The sequence below is a fragment of the Ranitomeya imitator genome, chromosome 10 (assembly GCF_032444005.1).
Source record: "Ranitomeya imitator isolate aRanImi1 chromosome 10, aRanImi1.pri, whole genome shotgun sequence".
NCBI classification, from domain to species: domain Eukaryota; kingdom Metazoa; phylum Chordata; class Amphibia; order Anura; family Dendrobatidae; genus Ranitomeya; species Ranitomeya imitator.
This window is the reverse complement of record NC_091291.1, coordinates 7,503,608-7,526,003: the sequence shown is the minus strand read 5'-3', so window position 1 is coordinate 7,526,003 and position 22,396 is coordinate 7,503,608. Positions and strand designations below refer to the sequence as shown.

Sequence of the window (22,396 nt, the reverse complement as noted above, 5' to 3'; positions counted from 1 at the left end):
CTGATTGCCTATTTAAAAAAACTAAAATAAAAACAATAGGTTTTTTTTTTTAAATAGGCCACACAGGCCTAGTGGCAGGAGCCCACTGTACAGCACAGCCTGCAACCCCTGAGCCCGCAGCGTAGCCTGCCCTCAACCTACACGGCACCTGTCAAGAAGGGGTTAACGAATGGGAAAAAATGACACCCAAGTTATATCACCAGGCTCAATATCAGCTGTACATGTAAATTATATAGGAGATGCCCAGGTTATACCAGCTGTACATATATTACATACAGGAGATGCCCAGGTTATACCGGCTGTACATATATCATTATATACAGGTGATGCCCAGGTTATACCAGCTGTACATATATAATTATATACAGGTAATGCCCAGGTTATACCAGCTGTACATATATCATTATATACAGGAGACGCCCAGGTTATACCAGCTGTACATATATCATTATATACAGGAGACGCCCAGGTTATACCGGCTGTACATATATCATTATATACAGGAGACGCCCAGGTTATACCGGCTGTACATATATAATTATATACAGGAGATGCCCAGGTTATACCGGCTGTACATATATAATTATATACAGGAGATGCCCAGGTTATACCGGCTGTACATAAATAATTATATACAGGAGATGCCCAGGTTATACCGGCTGTACATATATAATTATATACAGGAGATGCCCAGGTTATACCGGCTGTACATATATAATTATATACAGGAGATGCCCAGGTTATACCGGCTGTACATATGTCATTATATACAGGAGATGCCCAGGTTATACCAGCTGTACATATATAATTATATACAGGAGATGCCCGGGTTATAGCAGCTGTACATATATCATTATATACAGGAGATGCCCAGGTTATAGCAGCTGTACATATATAATTATAGACAGGAGATGCCCAGGTTATAGCAGCTGTACATATATAATTATAGACAGGAGATGCCCAGGTTATAGCAGCTGTCCCCCCATAACTGCCCGGCAGACATTGCCCTGTACAATAGACAGTATGTGCCATGCTTTGCCCCAGTCACAGTGCCCGGTGATGACATTGTGACGTGTCTTGCCTCCTCTGATTGCCTTTGATGTGGTGCAGGGGCAGACAATGGTGCGGGGCGGTGCAGGGGCAGACAGTGGTGCGGGGAGGTGCAGGGGCAGACAGTGGTGCGGGGAGGTGCAGGGGCAGACAGTGGTGCGGGCGGCGCAGTGTTGGCTTTGCCTCTTAATTGCTTGTCTGCGGTTTCCTGACACCGCTCCTCTCACTAGATCTTCATAAACACTGATAAGCGCTTATCCATTCAGCGCTCGGGGTCCGGAAGCCGCTGCACCAAGGAGAGATCGTATGACGCTAACAGCCCCTCCGGCATCGTCAGGAGAAAGTCGTCAGCGAGCGGAATCTGAATCTAAAAATGTATCCACCTGCGACAAGTCAGAGAGTCCGGAATCCCACATGGACCACCGTGCAGAGGATGGCGGCAGACAGTATCACACATGATAAGCTTAGATACAGTCACATTGCTGGCTTAAATGCAGATCAGCAGTCAGTATCACAACGGATAGGATTAGGTACATGGCTTAGCAGACAGTATCACACAGGAGAGGATTAGGTACACGGCTCAGCAGACAGTATCACACAGGAGAGGATTAGGTACATGGCTCAGCAGTCAGTATCACACAGGAGAGGATTAGATACACGGCTCAGCAGTCAGTATCACACAGGAGAGGATTAGATACACACCTCAGCAGTCAGTATCACAGGAGAGGATTAGATACATTTTCTTTTTCATGATTTGTTTATTTGAACTATGAAGAAAACAATTACATCAAACTGGAATAATATAAATCCTCCTTAAAATAGTTCTCTTAAGAGAAGATTCTCATCTGGGAAGATAACAAACAAAAGGATCCCTGGAGCAAAATATTTATGTTTCTCCTGATAACGGTGGAAACCAAATACTATAAATAGGTGATAGAGGGATTGTCTGCAGAGATGATGGGCACCTCCCCCCCTTAAGGGTGATAGGGTCTGAATATTATTGCTTCACTTGTAAATTATTCAAGAGCTGCAGTCACTATTCTGCTGGTGCAGTCACTGTGTACATACATTACATTACTGATCCTGAGTTACCTCCTGTATTATACCCCAGAGCTGCACTCACTATTCTGCTGGTGCAGTCACTGTGTACATACATTACATTACTGATCCTGAGTTACCTCCTGTATTATACCCCAGAGCTGCACTCACTATTCTGCTGGTGCAGTCACTGTGTACATACATTGCATTACTGATCCTGAGTTACATCCTGCATTATACCCCAGAGCTGCACTCACTATTCTGCTGGTGCAGTCACTGTGTACATACATTACATTACTGATCCTGAGTTACATCCTGTATTATACCCCAGAGCTGCACTCACTATTCTGCTGGTGCAGTCACTGTGTACATACGTTACATTACTGATCCTGAGTTACCTCCTGTATTATACCCCAGAGCTGCACTCACTATTCTGCTGGTGCAGTCACTGTGTACATTGCATTACTGATCCTGAGTTACATCCTGTATTATACCCCAGAGCTGCACTCACTATTCTGCTGGTGCAGTCACTGTGTACATACATTACATTACTGATCCTGAGTTACATCCTGTATTATACCCCAGAGCTGCACTCACTATTCTGCTGTTGCAGTCACTGTGTACATACATTACATTACTGATCCTGAGTTACATCCTGTATTATACTCCAGAGCTGCACTCACTATTCTGCTGGTGGAATCACTGCGTTATGTCCTACATTATAGCTGACGGTGAGGATGGTGTTTTCAGGATAATGTGCAGTATTTAGTTTTTTGCCACACATAGTTTATTGCATTTTGCCCTAAAAGTTCTCCTTTGGGCTCATCTAACCAGAGCCTATTCCTCCACCTGCTCGTTGTGTCTCCTACATGGCTTTTTGTAAATTGCTATCAGAACTTCTTATGGCTCTCAAAAATGTCTTTCTTCCTGCCACAGTTTCATAAAGACCAGATTTGTGGAGCATATGACTTATAGTCCTGTGAACACATTCTCCCTCCTAAGCTGTGGATCTCTGTGGCTCCTCCAGTGACCATGGGCCTCTCGGCTGCTTCTCTAATTATTGCTCTTCTTGCTTGGGAGGTCATGTTAGGTGGATGGCCATATCTCGGTAGGTTTGCAGTCGTGCCGTACTCCTTCCATGTTTGGATGATAGATTGAACAGAGCTCCGTGAGATGTTCAGAGCTTGGGCTATTTTTTTTATAACCTAACCCTGTTTTCCTCTTCTGCCCAGCTTTATCCCTGACCTGTCTGGTGAGCTCCTTGGTTTTGATGCTGTTTGATCCTAATGTTCTCACACAAACCTCTGAGGCCTTCACAGAACAGCTGTAGTTATACTGAGAAGAAATCTCACCCAGGGGGACGCAATGTACTAATGATGTGACTCCTGGGGGTGATTGGTCACTCAGGATTTTATTTAAGGGCATCAGAATACAGGGGGCTGAATACTAACGCTCCTCACAATTGTCAGATTTATATTTATAAAATAATTAGTACATTATCCTGTATAATTTCCTTTACACGTCACAAATATTTGTTACTTTGTGTTGTATCACGTTAAAATCCAACAAGATACATTTATATTTGTCGGCTTAATCCCTTAAAGTGATTTCACATTTTTAAATATGTGGAAACGTCTCCTGCACCTGATTGTCTGCACACAAGGCAGATATGTTCCCCATATGTCAGGGATAGCGGGCGGACAATACCCCTGTGCTGGCTGTTTGGGGACGTTCCTCAATAAACTCATTGTTCTTATATTAAACACAACTCAAAATAGCCTCCTGCTAAAAATATCTTCTGTTTACTGTGCGAGACCCCCGGAGCCTCGCGCCTCATCATAACCTCCCGACAATACAGCACATGCTCCGCACACGACTTGGATATGCTCCAATGTATTGTACACGGAAAGAATCGGAATATAGTTATTATCTCCAGAGATTCATAGATGGGTAGAAAGATAGATAATAAGTAGATAGTAGATGGATAATAGATATATAACAGATGGATAATAGATAGATAATAGATAATAAATAGATAATAGATAGTAGATAATATTATTATTTATTGTTATAGCGCCATTTATTCCATGGCGCTTTACATGTTAGGAGGGGTATACATAATAAAAACAGGTACAATAATCTTGAACAATACAAGTCATAACTGGTACAGGAGGAATGAGGACCCTGCCCGCGAGGGCTCACAATCTACAAGGGATGGGTGAGAATACAGTAGGTGAGGGTAGAGCTGGTCATGCAGCGGTTTGGTCGATCGGTGGTAGCTGCAGGTTGTAGGCTTGTCGGAAGAGGTGGGTCTTCAGGTTCTTTTTGAAGGTTTCGATGGAAGGCGAGAGTCTGATGTGTTGTGGTAGAGGGTTCCAGAGTAGGGGTGATACGTGGGAGAAATCTTGTATACGATTGTGGGAAGAGGAGATAAGAGGAGAGTAGAGAAGGAGATCTTGTGAGGATCGGAGGTTGCGTGTAGGTAAGTACCGGGAGACGAGGTCACAGATGTATGGAGGAGACAGGTTGTGGATGGCTTTGTACGTCATGGTTAGGGTTTTGTAGTGGAATCTCTGGGCAATGGGGAGCCAGTGAAGGGATTGACAGAGGGGAGAGGCCGGGGAATAGCGGGGGGACAGGTGGATTAGTCAGGCAGCAGAGTTTAGAATAGATTGGAGGGGTGCGAGAGTGTTAGAGGGGAGGCCACAGAGCAGGAGGTTGCAGTAGTCAAGGCGAGAGATGATGAGGGCATGGACTAGGGTCTTTGCAGATTCTTGGTTGAGGAATGAACGGATTTGTGAAATATTTTTGAGTTGAAGTCGGCAGGAAGTGGAAAGGGCTTGGATATGTGGTTTGAAGGAGAGATCAGACTCAGGGATTACCCGAGGCTTGTGGGACTGGGGAGAGTGGGCAGCCTTGCACTGTAATGGATAGGTTCGTTGGTGGGGTCGCGTGAGATGGGGGAAAGATGATGAATTCTGTTTTGTCCATGTTAAGTTTTAGAAATCTAGCGGAGAAGAAGGATGAAATAGCGGACAGACATTGAGGGATTCTGGTTAGAAGGGAGGTGATATCTGGTCCAGAGATGTAGGTCTGTGTGTCGTCAGCGTAGAGGTGATACTGAAAGCCATGAGATTCTATGAGCTGTCCCAGGCCAAAGGTGTAAATGGAGAAGAGCAAGGGCCCTAGAACTGAACCTTGTGGGACTCCGACAGATAAGGGGCGAGGTGAGGAGGTGGTGTGTGAGTGGGAGACGCTGAATGTCCGGTCTGTTAGGTATGATGAGATCCAGGATAGGGCCAAGTCTGTGATGCCAAGGGATGAGAGGGTCTGTAATAATAGGGAATGGTCCACTGTGTCAAAGGCAGCTGACAGGTCGAGGAGGAGGAGGACAGAGTAGTATTGCTTGCTCTTGGCGGTTAAGAGGTCATTGGTGACCTTAGTTAGGGCAGTTTCAGTGGAATGGTGTGATCGGAAGCCAGATTGTAAGTGGTCAAAGAGGGAGCAAGAAGAGAGATGGGAGGACAGTTCATGGTAGACGTGTTGTTCCAGTAGTTTTGAGGCATAGGGGAGAAGTGATATAGGGCGATAGCTAGATACAAAGGATGGGTCAAGAGAGGGCTTTTTGAGGATAGGTGTGATGGAGGCATGTTTAAAGCTTGAGGGGAAAACACCAGTTGTTAGTGATAGGTTGAAGAGATGGGTTAGGGTTGGGATGAAGACTGTGGTGAGGTTTGGGATGAGGTGGGATGGGATCTGGTCAAGTGCCCAGGTGGTGAGATGCGATCTTGAGAGTAGAGTGGAGAGTTGATCTTCTGTAATGGTGGATAAGTTGGTTTTGGAGGTGGAGGGCTGGGAAGTCGGGAGGAAGGGCTCTGGGGGTTGTTGACCAAAACTGTCTCTGATGTTCTCAATCTTCTGCTTGAAAAATGAGGCAAAGTCTTCAGCGGAGATAAGTGGGGAGGGAGGAGGTGCTGGGGGACGGAGGAGAGAATTGAAGGTGTTGAATAACTGTTTAGGGTTGTGAGAGAGAGAGGATATGAGAGATGAGAAGTACGTTTGTTTAGCTGTGGCGAGTGTGGTCTTGAAAGTAGTGAGGGACTGTTTGAATGCGATAAGGTGCTCGTTGGAGTGGGATCTTTTCCATCTGCGCTCAGCAGCTCTGGAAGCTCGCCTCAGTTCTTTGGTCAGGCTGGTGTGCCAGGGCTGTCTGTTGATTTTGCGAGCTTTGGTATGTGTGAGAGGGGCAGCAGATTCCAGAGCTACAGCTATTGTGGTGTTATATAGAGCAGCATCATCCGCATTGTGTAAGGAACTTATATCTGTGAGAGGGAGGAGGGATTCAGAGAATGTGTAGGTCAAGATGTTTAAGATTATAGATAGTAGATTATAGATAGATAATCGATAGTAGATAATAGATAGTAGATAGAATAGATAGATAGCAGATGGTTAGTAGATAATAAACACATAGTAGATAGTTGATAGATAGTAGATAGATAGCAGATAATACATACATAATTGATAGATGGTAGATGGATAATAGATGGATAATAAATAGATAGTAGATAGATAAATAGATGATAGTATATAGATAGATAATAGATAATAAAAAGATAGTAGCTAGATAATGGATGATGGATGGATGGAGTCCGCACACACTGGTACCCTGAGCCCCTGTAAGTCTCTTCCGGCCGCTGCTTTCCTCCTCGGCTGGGATGTCACTGATTATGGGATGGGTTCCCCGTCTGTCTCTGCCACTGGGTGTGTTGGAGTTTGGGGACAGGATGTTTTTGTGTTTTAACAATGGCCGTATCCCTGGTTGCCTAAATTATCTGCATTTGTTTGTGTGTCCTGTGTATCAGATGGATCTTTCTAAGCTGCAGCATTTTCACAGCGGGGGTCCTGGGGGGCGCGGCGGAGGACGCAGTGGAGGACGCGCTCGATACGTCTTCCGTATGGCTTTGGCTTTGTGCCCTTATAAGAAGCGGATGGTTTTCTACGACGTATATTATCTAGACAATCTTTATAGGGAACCATCATTTAAAGTTTTATTTCATAAATGAGTAAGTAAACATGAAGATAAGCAACTTTGTGTTCCGTGTTATTCCAGAAATCCAATCCGTTCTCCTCCTGATCTGTCGTATTCAGTGAAGACACCTGTTCACATTACTGAGAGAAGTGGCGACTGTTGGTGATTTGGAAATTCTATGGAGAAGAGGGAGGAAGGCAAACACAGACATTCTGCTGCAAATGCTCCCAAACGGTCAGTTATAGTTCTCCATAGAACTTTATGAGCACTAACAGTCATTTCCTTTCTATGTAATGGAAAGGAGATGACAGTTGGAGAAAGAGGCAGATTTTTCTCCCCTTAGGTCACACCCTCCGTGGCGTTCCTCCTGTTAAATCTATTGCCCAGAAATACTTCCCCTAGCCCTGAAGCACCTTTGGGGATACGTCGGGTCACAATTTTTTTTCTTTGTTGCCCATTTATATTATTGTACCTGCGTTTTTCTATCTTCATTATGCAACAATTGGGGATTGTCCTAAATATTGCGCTGTGCATAATAAATGACACCAAAGGATATCGCCAAAGATTTGTGTTAATAGTTCAAAGCCTGTATCGCCAGGTGGACAATAGATATTTGTAGAGTTCTGCATCTAATCTGCCAGATGAATTGATATCCAAAGTGGAAGAATCAAGATACTTCATCCCTCACTAACGTCACCATGATGCTTGACATTCCAATATGAATTAACTGGCAAAATCGCTTAACTTTACTGATTTGCTAACAAGGGTGGAGACTCCGGTCTGACAAGTCCCAAATGGATAAGTAGATATTGGATACATAGATCATCATTACCTGATCAGGAATTGCACAATGCAGAGATTCAATCAAGCATAAGAAAAATTATAGGGCGCTTATAAACGTAACTTACTGCTTCTCACACTCTCATCTTAGATTATATCTTCCTTCAAAGTAACTTACTGCTTCTCTGCCTCTCCTAGATTGTAATATATTCTTATAAAGTAGCTTACTGCTTCTCAGCCTCTCCTAGACTGTAATATGTTCTTATAAAGTAGCTTACTGCTTCTCTGCGTCTCCTAGATTGTAGTCTTCTAGATTGTAATATATTCTTATAAAGTAGCTAACTGCTTCTCAGCCTCTCCTAGATTGTAATATGTTCTTCTAAAGTAACTTACTGCTTCTCAGCCTCTCCTAGATTGTAATATGTTCTTCTAAAGTAACTTACTGCTTCTCAGCCTCTCCTAGATTGTAATATGTTCTTCTAAAGTAACTTACTGCTTCTCAGCCTCTCCTAGATTGTAATATGTTCTTCTAAAGTAGCTTACTGCTTCTCAGCCTCTCCTAGATTGTAATATGTTCTTCTAAAGTAGCTTACTGCTTCTCAGCCTCTCCTAGATTGTAATATGTTCTTCTAAAGTAGCTTACTGCTTCTCAGCCTCTCCTAGATTGTAATATGTTCTTCTAAAGTAACTTACTGCTTCTCAGCCTCTCCTAGATTGTAATATGTTCTTATAAAGTAGCTTACTGCTTCTCTGCCTCTTCTAGATTGTAATATGTTCTTATAAAGTAGCTTACTGCTTCTCTGCCTCTCCTAGATTGTAATATGTTCTTATAAAGTAGCTTACTGCTTCTCAGCCTCTTCTAGATTGTAATATGTTCTTATAAAGTAGCTTACTGCTTCTCAGCCTCTCCTAGATTGTAATATGTTCTTCTAAAGTAGCTTACCGCTTTTCAGCCTCTCCTACACTGTAATTATAAAGTAGCTTACTGCTTCTCAGTCCCTCCTAGATTGTAATATGTTCTTCTAAAGTAGCTTACTGCTCCTCAGCCTCTCCTAGATTGTAATATGTTCTTCTAAGGTAGCTTACTGCTTCTCAGTCTCTCCTAGATTGTAATATGTTCTTCTAAAGTAGCTTACTGCTTCTCAGCCTTTCCTAGATTATAGTATATTCTCATAAAGTCGCTTACTCTTGTACTGTGTTGAGGTACTGTGGTCTCCTCATACTGTGTTGTGGGTACTGTGGTCTCCTCATACTGTGTTGGGGGTACTTTGGTCTCATCATATTGTGTTGGGGGTACTGTGGTCTCCTCATATTGTGTTGGGGGTACTGTGGTCTCATCATACTGTTGGGGGTACTATAGACCCACCATATTGTGTTGGGGGTACTGTGTGGACATCATACTGTGTTGAGGTCAATGTGGGGACATCATACTGTGTTAGGGTCACTGTGAGGACATTATACTGTGTTGGGGTCCATGTGGGGACATCAAACTGTTGGGGGACTGTGTGGACATCAAACTTCTTTGAGGACAGTGTGGGGACATAAAACTTCTTTGAGGACAGTGTGGGGACATCATACTTTGTTGGAGACACTGTGGGCACACCATACTGTGGTGGGGTCACTGTGGGGACATCTTAATGTCTTGGGTGCATTGTAGGGACATCATACTGTATAGGGGGCATTGTGGGGACATACTGTATTGGTAGCATTGTTGGGACTTCATGCTGTGTTGGGGTCACTGTGGGCTCATCATACTGTGTTAGGGTCATTGGGAGGACTTCTTGCTGTTTTGGGGACACTGCAGGGACATCATACTGTTGGGGGTACTATAGACCCACCATACTGTGTTGGGGGTACTTTGTGGACATCATACTGTGTTGAGGTCAATGTGGGGATATCATACTGTGTTAGGGTCACTGTGAGGACATTATACTGTGTTGGGGTCCATGTGGGGACATCAAACTGTTGGGGGACTGTGTGGACATCAAACTTCTTTGAGGACAGTGTGGGGAAATCAAACTTCTTTGAGGACAGTGTGGGGACATCATACTTTGTTGGAGACACTGTGGGCACACCATACTGTGGTGGGGTCACTGTGGGGACATCTTAATGTCTTGGGTGCATTGTAGGGACATCATACTGTATAGGGGGCATTGTGGGGACATACTGTATTGGTAGCATTGTTGGGACTTCATGCTGTGTTGGGGTCACTGTGGGTTCATCATACTGTGTTAGGGTCATTGGGAGGACTTCTTGCTGTTTTGGGGGCACTGCAGGGACATCATACTGTAAGTGTGAGAGGTTCTGTTGGATTGTACTTTATACAACTTTGATAATTTAAGGATTTATATTTATTTTTGATTATCTATCATCTATATTTTATCTATTGTCGATCCATCTGTCCATCTACATCTTATGTTCTTCTTCTGCCCAATTTGCCGCCATGTCAGGATTGTCCTGTGCGTTCCGCTCGTCTGCACTTGGCGGTATTTATATTATATGTTGAAGATGTTTTGCATTTGGTATTTTCCTGCGCTTTATTTAGCTTTTTGTATACATACAGTACATCCTCCCTTCTCTCGGGAGGATCGTTCTGCTGCCGATACGACTGTCTCTCTCCGGTCAACGAAAGATAACTAATTGTTCTTCTCCACAAACCTTTACAAAATAAAAAAGGGGGCTTTTCCCTTGTGTACAGACAAATTCTTAGTCTTGAATTTAGGCTCTTGAGCCTCATCTTTAGTTATGAGGGACAACAATGGGATCTGACGACAGCCCCTCTCGCTGTCCACCACTCCGGCCAGGTTTTTTTAAAGGTGCTGGGAGGCGTAATTTTGGCATCGCTGCGGTATATTGTCTGCGCGCATTTGATGCAATTTAAATTTCCTATTTGGAGACATAAAATCTACAAATAGAAAACAATGTGCAGGAGACATGTCCCCTGTATACGTGTCCAGGAAACCATTGTGCTCAGTGACATAAATCTCTGACATATGAAGGACTTAACAGGGTAATTCCAGTCACAATTCAAATTCAGTCATTTTGCAGCAATAAATTATACGTTATTAGGGATAAAAATGTTTCTAGTGTGATTTATTTATTGGTATATTTTCCTATAGCTTTTGACTATTGCTATAAGACTATACCTACTATAATACTGCTCCTATGTACAAGAATATAACTACTATAATACTGCTCCTATGTACAAGAATATAACTACTATAATACTGCCCCTATGTACAAGAATATAACTACTATAATACTGCCCCTATGTACAAGAATATAACTACTATAATACTGCTCCTATGTACAAGAATATAACTACTATAATACTGCCCCCTATGTACAAGAATATAACTACTATAATACTGTCCCTATGTACAAGAATATAACTACTATAATACTGCCCCTATGTACAAGAATATAACTACTATAATACTGCCCCTATGTACAAGAATATAACTACTATAATACTGCCCCCTATGTACAAGAATATAACTACTATAATACTGCCCCTATGTACAAGAATATAACTACTATAATACTGCCCCCTATGTACAAGAATATAACTACTATAATACTGCTCCTATGTACAAGAATATAACTACTATAATACTGCCCCTATGTACAAGAATATAACTACTATAATACTGCTCCTATGTACAGGAATATAACTACTATAATACTGCTCCTATGTACAAGAATATAACTACTATAATACTGCTCCTATGTACAAGAATATAACTACTATAATACTGCTCCTATGTACAAGAATATAACTACTATAATACTGCTCCTATGTACAAGAATATAACTACTATAATACTGCCCCTATGTACAAGACTATACCTACTATAATACTGCTCCTATGTACAAGAATATAACTACTATAATACTGCTCCTATGTACAAGAATATAACTACTATAATACTGCTCCTATGTACAGGAATATAACTACTATAAAACTGCCAATATGTACAAGAATATAACTACTATAATACTGCCCCTATGTACAAGAATATAACTACTATAATACTGCCTCTATGTACAAGAATATAACTGCTATAATACTGCCCCTATGTACAAGAATATAACTGCTATAATACTGCCCCTATGTACAAGAATATGACTACTATAATACTGCCCCCTATGTACAAGAATATAACTACTATAATACTGCTCCTATGTACAAGAATATAACTACTATAATACTGCTCCTATGCACAGGAATATAACTGCTATAATACTGCTCCTATGTACAGGAATATAACTACTATAATACTGCTCCTATCTACAAGAATATAACTACTATAATACTGCTCCTATGTACAAGAATATAACTACTATAATACTGCTCCTATGTACAAGAATATAACTACTATAATACTGCCCCCTATGTACAGGAATATAACTACTATAATACTGCCCCTATGTACAAGAATATAACTACTATAATACTGCCCCCTATGTACAGGAATATAACTACTATAATACTGCCCCTATGTACAAGAATATAACTACTATAATACTGCCCCTATGTACAAGAATATAACTACTATAATACTGCTCCTATGTACAAGAATATAACTACTATAATACTGCCCCCTATGTACAAGAATATAACTACTATAATACTGCTCCTATGTACAAGAATATAACTACTATAATACTGCCCCTATGTACAAGAATATAACTACTATAATACTGCTCCTATGTACAAGAATATAACTACTATAATACTGCCCTCTATGTGCAAGAATTTAAATAGTAATTTAACAGTTAAATAAATAATCATCCCTCTTGCTGTTCATGGAGACCCCATTACTAATGGTATTTTTCCTTCCTGTCTGGAGTTGTTTTTTTTTTTCCCAGTGATTGTTTGTGGAATGAAAATAGTTGTGTGTAATGTGCTGACTGCGCCGCTAATGAGGATTCACTTTGTTGTCAGAGGGAAATGCACCAAAATCACAAAGATCAATGAGGATATCAAACACTTACTTTATATGTTCATTATATGGGTGCAATAAATGTATGGATAGGGCTGTATACATGGTGGGTGCTATCAGTTATATTATACAGCAGTGACATCACCGCTCTCCGGATATCAGTTATATTATACAGCGGTGACATCACCGCTCTCCGGATATCAGTTATATTATACAGCGGTGACATCACCGCTCCCCAGATATCAGTTATATTATACAGCGGTGACATCTCCGCTCCCCAGATCTCAGTTATATTATACAGCAGTGACATCACCGCTCTCCAGATATCAGTTATATTATACAGCGGTGACATCACCGCTCTCCAGATATCAGTTATATTATACAGCGGTGACATCACCGCTCCCCAGATATCAGTTATATTATACAGCAGTGACATCACCGCTCTCCAGATATCAGTTATATTATACAGCAGTGACATCACCGCTCTCCAGATATCAGTTATATTATACAGCGGTGACATCACCGCTCCCCAGATCTCAGTTATATCATACAGCAGTGACATCACCGCTCCCCAGATATCAGTTATATTATACAGCGGTGACATCTCCGCTCCCCAGATCTCAGTTATATTATACAGCAGTGACATCACCGCTCTCCAGATATCAGTTATATTATACAGCGGTGACATCACCGCTCTCCAGATATCAGTTATATTATACAGCAGTGACATCACCGCTCCCCAGATATCAGTTATATTATACAGCGGTGACATCACCGCTCCCCAGATATCAGTTATATTATACAGCAGTGACATCACCGCTCTCCAGATATCAGTTATATTATACAGCGGTGACATCACCGCTCTCCAGATATCAGTTATGTTATACAGCGGTGACATCACCGCTCTCCAGATATCAGTTATGTTATACAGCGGTGACATCACCGCTCTCCAGATATCAGTTATGTTATACAGCGGTGACATCACGGCTCCCCAGATATCAGTTATATTATACAGCAGTGACATCACCGCTCTCCAGATATCAGTTATGTTATACAGCGGTGACATCACCGCTCTCCAGATATCAGTTATGTTATACAGCGGTGACATCACCGCTCCCCAGATATCAGTTATATTATACAGCAGTGACATCACCGCTCCCCAGATATCAGTTATATTGGACAGCAGTGACATCACGGCTCCCCAGATATCAGTTATATTATACAGAGGTGACATCACCGCTCCCCAGATACCAGTTATATTTTACAGCAGCAGATAATACATGTATCACAGTGACATCACTGTTATTATATATGGGGATGTGACGCTCCCAGCAGGTATACCAGTACTCGGAGATATATCTTGTATACATTGTATAAATAGCGATGCTGTTGATTATTTGTGTGTGAGTTGTAAGTGCCCCACTCCAGGGCTTCCCTTCTGAGTCACTGAGGCTGGAAGTTTATAGTCTGCACTTAAGATAGTGACATTATTACGCATGCAGCGTCTAGTGATAACGGACATTCTAAATTAGTGACGGCCGTAGCTCTCATCTCTTTGTTACAAATATGTAAGCAATTGTTACATAGCATGTCCAGCCAGACAGCTAATTGCCTCCTCCGGACAAGCAGCTAATATTAAATTCTAATACTGTCTACTCCACAAAGAAGTTTTCTGCTTCCTGTGATGGTGTGATAAGTTATGTGGGTATATTTTTGTGTATATTTGTATTTTACTGATTTTCATAGTGTTCTCTTGTTGCCCTGTATCATTCCGTGTATTCCCCATATTGTCTAGAGTCTCAATTACCTTCCAAAAGGCTGATAATTGGATTAGGAGGTTCTCACCACCATTCCAAGTACACTCAGGGGTTAACTAACAAATATAGCTTGGAGGGGTCCCCAAATATTAAAACATAACCTTTAATCAATTATTAAAATGACAAATATCACAAACAAACCAAATAAGGTGCTTGTGCAAACCAGTGCTCATTATAAAATGGTTTGGTCTCACCACAGTTGACGGACAAAAAAAAACCCGGCCTCCTTCCGGAAGTACCTCGCCGAGAAATGGATCCACACACACAAAGGAAAATGGGACTATATATGGAAAGAGACCGGGATCTTTTATCCGTCAACAGTGGTGAGACCAAACCATTTTTTAATGAGCACTGGTTTGCACGAGCACTTTATTTGGTTTGTTTGTGATATTTGTCATTTTAATAATTGATTAAAGGTTTTGTTTTAATATTTGGGGACCCCTCCAAGCTATATTTGATAATTGGATTAGCTCACTTACTGACTGTATCTATGCCTCTTGATGACCCCTTGTAGTGCCTTAATCCCTGAGGCACCTTTGTCAGGTCTGGGACCCCTGAAAACCACCCCAGCCTGTCTGACTACCCCTGGACATAAGGAGCGGGCTGGGGAGGACTGGAGCTGGGAAGTCAGTTCCCGTGTGGTGAGGATGGTGTGAACACAGCAGGTCAGAGAGAAAGGGAAGCTTATGGATTTTTTATCCTCTGTCTGCTGGATTATTGGACTCTCATCGCCTTGGACATTTTTTCCTGTTACTGAACTGCATTCGTGTTCTGGACTATTTTATCCTCCGTGTGGTGGATTGTTTATGGACCTTTTAGTATTGCCTATAATAAAGGTCTTGGGATTGTTCACACTTCCCTTGCTCTGTTGATTGTGTGGTATCGGACAAGGACCCCGTGACACTGCCTATGGACTTTTTTTCCTCCCAGAAACAGCACCAACCTCATCTTTTGATTATGATTGTTTTTTTCTGCTTCTACTGATTGGAGCTGAGCTATAATATAAAAATCAGCCCTGAGCATTCTGAGAGAAAGCATTCAGTATGAATGCTGCAGTAGAAGATCAGTACAATGAGGAAATAAACTATTTAGAGGCACCATAATGGGGTCTGACAAAACCCCAGACAGACCTCTAATCTCAGAGAACAGAGTTGTGCCATACATGTTTTCAAAAGGTTTCCACTATTAGAGAAGTGTCAGCATAAGTCACCAACACATCTTCTCCTTACATCAATAAAACAATTGTCCAGTATCTTAAAAACATTGTCAATTTTCTTCCACCAATACCACCAACACCTCAGTAAGTTCAATGTGGTGCTGCAGTTCAGCTGCAATATCAGACAAAACCAATTGACAGGAGTGGCGCTGTTTCTGGAACAATGCAGCAATATATTTCTGTTCCATAAGAAGTCTTTAAAATTATTTTTGAGTTGACAGAAATTGTCTTCTTCCCCTTTAAATAGTTGAGTTATACAATAGTCACCTAATGGGTGTGACGTACAGTGCAACATAGCCTTGGCTTGAGGCATGAATGACAAGATCTCCGCTCACAAGCGAGGAAGGAGCAGCAGCGGTATAGGGGCTTTTCCAGGAGAATGTCAGAAGTAGATGGTTCATCCCCACCACCATCGTATGAGGACCTGGTGCCAACGATTGAGCAGTATGAAATACATTGCATCTACAACGTGGCCTTGTATAGGAATTATTTATCTCCATCTAACCAGGATCATGGAATAAATACTCCAACCAGTATCTCTGTGCCACCCACAGTAATTCTAGACATGACCAGTCCTCCAGATTATTGTGAACTGCCTCCACCGTACTCAATAGAAGATCCTCCTTCACAATTAGGATCTCCACCACCAGTAGGACTTCAACCACCAGTACATCCTCCATTACCAGTAGGACCTAGACCACCATTTTATCTTCCACCATCAGTAGGACCTCGACCACTAGTAGATCCTCCACCACCAGTAGATTATCCACCACGAGAAGAAACTGCACCACCCTATCTTGGAGATTCAGGCCAACAAGTAAGATCTCCACCGCCGAATGCTGGAGATTCCACTCAGCAAGGCAGTGAGATACCATTTCAGCCTGGACCATACAGCTGCATGACCTGCTCAGTGATCAACTTCATCCTCTGCCCGCTGTATGGAATTGTTCCTTTGGTGTTCTCTCTGATGGTAAGTTATATAGGGAAAATGTGGAAATAAACTCAGAGAGCAAAATAAATGGAATATTTATCTATTATCTATCTATTATCTTCCCATTATCTGTCTATTATCTATCCATCATCTATTTATTATCTATCTATTATCTTTCTACTTATCTATCTATCTACCAATTATCTATCTATCTATCTATCTATGTATTATCTATCTATCATCTACCTACTATCTATCTATCTATTATATATCTATTATCTATCTGTCTATTATCTATCTATTATCTATCTATCATCTACCTATTATCTATCTGTCTATCATCTGTCTATTATCTATCTACCTATCTATTTATTATCTATTACTAATATTATTATTAAGTTACAGATATCACTTACAGTAAACTAACAATGACAGACATGCAGAGGGGCGAGGACCCTGCCCTTGCGGGCTTAGATTCTACAGGATGGTGGGAAAGGAGACAGTAGGTTGCAGGAGCTCCGGTGTTGGTGAGGCGGTAGCTCCGGTGTTGGTGAGGCGGTAGCTCCGGTAGTGGTGAGGCGGTAGCTCCGGTGTTGGTGAGGCGATAGCTCCGGTGTTGGTGAGGCGGTAGCTCCGGCAGTGGTGAGGCGGTATCTCCGGTGTTGGTGAGGCGGTAGCTCCGGTGTTGGTGAGGCGATAGCTCCGGTGTTGGTGAGGCGGTAGCTCCGGTAGTGGTGAGGCGGTAGCTCCGGTGTTGGTGAGGCGGTAGCTCCGGTGTTGGTGAGGCGGTAGCTCCGGTAGTGGTGAGGCGGTAGCTCCGGTGTTGGTGAGGCGGTAGCTCCGGTGTTGGTGAGGCGGTAGCTCCGGTGTTGGTGAGGTGATAGCTCCGGTGTTGGTGAGGCGGTAGCTCCGGTAGTTGTGAGGCGGTAGCTCCGGTGTTGGTGAGGCGGTAGCCTCGGTAGTGATGAGGCGGCAGCGGGATCAGTGCAGGCTGTAGCTTTCCTGAAGAGATGGGTTTTCAGGTTCCGTCTGAAGGATCCGAATGTGGTTGATAGTCGGATGTGTTGGGGCAGAGAATTCCAGAGGATGGGGGATATTCTGGAGAAGTCTTGGAGGCGGTTGGGTGAGGAGCGGATAAGTGTGGAGGAGAGTAGGAGGTCTTGGGAGGACCGGATATCACGTGAGGGAAGATATCGGGAGATTAGTTCAGAGATATATGGCGGAGACAGGTTGTGGATGGCTTTGTAGGTCAGTATTAGTAATGTGAACTGGATACGCTGAGGGAATGGGAGCCAGTGAAGAGATTTGCAGAGGGGAAAGCGGAGGAGTAGTGAGGAGAGAGATGAATTAGTCGGGCAGCAGAGTTAAGGGTGGACTGGAGAGGTGCAAGGGTGTTAGCAGGGAGGCCGCAGAAAATGATGTTGCAGTAGTCAAGTCGGGAGATGATGAGGGCATGCACAAGCATTCTAGTATATTGAGAAAAGGAATGATTCTGGAGATATTTTTGAGCTGGAGGCGACAGGAGGTGGAAAGAGCTTGGATGTGCGGTTTGAAGGACAGGGCAGAGTCGAAGGTTACTCCGAGGCAGCGGACTTCCGGTACAGGGGAAAGCATGATGTCATTGATTGCGATAGATAGGTCAGGTAAGGAAGATCTATGGGATGGAGGAAAGATGATGAGTTCAGATTTGGCCACACTGAATTTGTGGAAGCGAGAGGAGAAGGAGGATATGGCTGATAGGCACTCTGGGATTGTGGACAGCAGAGAGGTGACGTCTGGGCCAGAGAGGTAGAGCTGAGTGTCATCAGCATAAAGGTGGTACTGGAATCCATGGGACCTTATGAGTTGTCCCAGGCCAAGTGTATAGCTTGAGAAGAGTAGGGGCCCTAGAACAGAGCCTTGGGGGACTCCAACAGAGAGAGGGTGGGATGAGGAGGTAGTATGGGAGTGGGAGACGCTGAATGTGCGGTTGGAAAGGTACGAGGAGATCCAGGATAGGGCGAGGTCTTTGATGCCAAAGGAGGAGAGGATCTGTAGTAGGAGGCAGTGGTCAACTGTGTGGAAAGCAGAGGACAGGTCTAGAAGGAGGAGTACAGAGTATTGTCCGTTAGCTTTGGCGGTAAGTAGGTCGTTAGTGATTTTGGTCAGGGCGGTCTCAGTTGAGTGATGGAGGCGGAAACCAGATTGTAGATTGTCAAAGAGCAAGTTAGATGAGAGGTGGGAGGAAAGTTCAGCGTGGACGTGCTGCTCCAGGAGTTTGGAAGCGAATGGGAGCAGCGATATTGGGCGATAGATGGACATAGCAGTTGGATCGAGGGTTGGCTTTTTAAGGATAGACGTGATTGTGGCATGTTTGAAAGCAGAAGGGAAGGTGCCAGAAGTTAGTGATAGGTTGAAGAGGTGGGTTAGGGATGGGATAAGTGTGGTGGTGAGGTTGGGGAGGGGATGGGATAAGTGTGGTGGTGAGGTTGGGGAGGAGGTGGGATGGGATGGGGTCGAGCGCACAGGTGGTGAGGTGCGATTTGGAGAGGAGAGAATTAAGCCCCCCTTCAGTGATGTTGGATAGGGAGGTTATGGGGTTTGGACATTGGTCTGGTATACAAAGGGGTTGTGGTGGTTGAACAATGAAGACTTGCCTTGTCTGGTCGATCTTATTTTTAAAGTGTGTGGCAAAGTCCTCAGCAGAGATGATGGAGGTTGGAGGGGGCAGTGTTGGGCAGAGGAGGGAGTTAAAGGTTTTTATATAACTGTTTGGGGTTGTAGGATAGGGAGGATACGAGGGTTGTGAAGTCGCCTGTTTAGCAGAGGTGAGGGCAGATTTAAAAGCGAGTGTTGCTTGTTTGAATACAGTGAAGTCATCTTGCAAATGTGTTTTCTTCCAATGCCGCTCCGCAACCCTGGACACTTGCCGGAGCTTTTTGGTGGTGTTACTGTGCCAAGGTTATCTATTGATACGTCGCACTCTGCCATGGACGAGAGGGGCAACCGTGTCAATAGCTGATGCGAGAGTGGCATTGTAGAAAGCAGTGTCTGTGTCGTGGAGTGAGGATATGGATGTCAGTGGTAGGATGGAGTCAGAGAGTGTGCGGGTGTCTAGGTGTGCAAGGTTTCTGTGGGGATGCACATGGTGCTGGACATGGGTGACCGTTGAGGAGGACAAGCATGAGCAAGTGAGTAGATGGTGGTCGGATAGAGGGAGAGGGGAGGTTGTGAAGTTAGATAGAGAGCAGAGACGGGTGAATACCAGGTCTAATGTATGTCCATCTGTGTGGGTGGCTGCGGAGGACCACTGAGTAAGTTCAAAGGATGAGGTAAGGGACAGGAGTTTGGAGGCTGTTGACTGAAGAGTATCAATGGGGATGTTGAAGTCACCCATGATGATGGTGGGAATGTCAGCAGAGAGAAAGTGAAGAAGCCAGGTGGAGATTTGGTCAATAAAGGCAGTGGCCGGGCCTGGAGGTCGGTATATGACGGCCACTTGGAGGTTGGAGGGAGAGTAGATGCCGGCAGAATGGACTTCAAAAGAGGGGAGGATAAGGGAGGGAAGAGGTGGGATTGGGTTAAAGGTACAGTTTGAAGAAAGGAGAAGACCCACCACTCCTCCACCATGTTTGTTGCCGGGTCGAGGGGTGTGGGTGAAGTGGAGGCCTCCGTAACACAGCGCAGCAGGGGAGGCGGTGTCAGAGGGTGTTAGCCATGTTTCTATTATAATGTATCTATTCTATATCTATTTAATATCTATCACCTATCATCTATCTATTATCTATCATCTGTCTATTATCTATCTATCATCTGTCTATTATCTATCTATCATCTGTCTATTATCTATCTATCTATTTATTATCTGTCATCTACCTATTATATATCTATTTATCTATTATCTATCTATCATCTACCTATTATCTATCTATTTATCTATCTGTCAGGACTCCACAGTCTTGCTGTACATTAGTCAATTGCCTTTAGCGCTTTCTATCTCTCATCCATTTATCTACCCTACTGATGAATAAAATATCTCTATTATGTGTTTGTACAAAAACAAACAAACATTTATTTCTCATAGATCCACAAAGGAGATATCATCACAGCAAGGAAATATTCCCATAAAGTCGTCTTGCTGAACATACTTGCAATGAGCCTCAGTATCTTGCTGTATATAATGTTGTGTTGCATTATGGTTCCCCTCTTGGTCGGCAAGCGCAGCACATCGTCTTCTGGATCTTCCCAATCATCCATGTTCGTTTCGGGGGATTATTCTTGTTGTTAAATCGGTTTCAATATTACAAACACAGAGAACATGGGAATAAGACTGTTATAGATATAATGGTAAAATGGGACCTATATTTAAATCATCTCTTGGGAGGGGACGTCACCCTCATATTGAGCAATGAAGTATGGCTTCATCATAACTTGAAGGTGGAAGAAGCTAATACTTAATTCCAACCTCTGGTCAGCGATGACCCCCTGCTGTGAACAGGTAATTGAAGTGGGTTATCTGCTGGAGAGCAGACACGAAGTCAGAACTCAGTGTATACAAGAGGCTGGGAGGCGACAAATGTATGGCCTTCAGAGATGACGCTTCCTGTCTTCAAGAGAACTACAATTAGACTCTTTGTAGTCAGATTCCAGTTATAAATATTGTTTTTTGTTACAGGCATAGGTCTTTTAGTTATGAGAGACATATTTTTGGAGTTGAGACAAAGTGGCACAACGCAGTTACTTCCATCACGGTGCGGTCTGCTCATCAGCCCCTACTTATTATCAGCCAGATGGACAAAGTTGGATATGCCATGTCTCCTATCTGTAGAAAGCTAAAATCCTGATGGGAGATATGGCATTGATATCTCCCACCTGGGACCTTCATAGGGGCAGATATAATTAACACTGGGGATACCATAATTTTGGGGACCTATCCGCATCCCATTGATCTGCCCCATCTAAGCTCACCAATTAGAGGTTTGTGGGAATATTGTTATCTAATAAAAAAAGATTCTGAATTATAATCATTATTCAGTACTGGGAGATATAGTTCGAGGTACGATTGCTCCATTTTCCAATTGGATCCATCCCCTCCATCAAAACTCTGCACCATTCCTGTGGCATCAGGTTTAGTACTTTTTTATTATCCCCTTTATTTCTGTGACTGTATATACTGTATTGTTTTGTCCCCTTTTGTAATATCTTTTGTATATTTTTATTAATACTGCCTACTTTTGGAATTAAAAAGATAAAATTTAATAGCTTTGTTCCTCTTTTTCTATAAACCGCACCCCTGAAGCCTTGTGAAGCCATACGTTACCAGAAAGGGGCGTAAAATCAGCCTGCATAAATAAGTGGCGGCAGCTAGTTTTCTTAGGGTATTGCAGAGCTAGGCATATATATATTATATGTATATTACATAAATTAGGATTGGATGTGTATATACTATACGTTCACTGAGAAGCGCATAGTAGCGAAAGAAGCTGCGTCCTCGTCCATCAATAGCAAGTCACTTACGCAATTGTGCTGATGATTGAGTGCTGGTTCATGACAAATTGGTGGGATAGCTGCGTGATCCCCTGAAAAAGCCCTTTATCTGTAGAGGGGTTT

At 43.0% G+C, this 22,396-nt stretch overlaps 1 protein-coding gene across 1 annotated transcript; it reads left to right on the top strand.

Moving 5' to 3' along the window:
* Positions 1 to 16,179: 16,179 nt before the first annotated feature.
* Positions 16,180 to 22,045, top strand: LOC138651148 (uncharacterized). The gene is made up of 2 exons (XM_069741167.1): positions 16,180 to 16,846; positions 20,871 to 22,045. Exons 1-2 carry the CDS (start codon positions 16,256 to 16,258, stop codon positions 21,072 to 21,074), a joined length of 795 nt encoding a protein of 264 aa, XP_069597268.1. The 5' UTR covers positions 16,180 to 16,255; the 3' UTR covers positions 21,075 to 22,045.
* Positions 22,046 to 22,396: the final 351 nt, after the last annotated feature.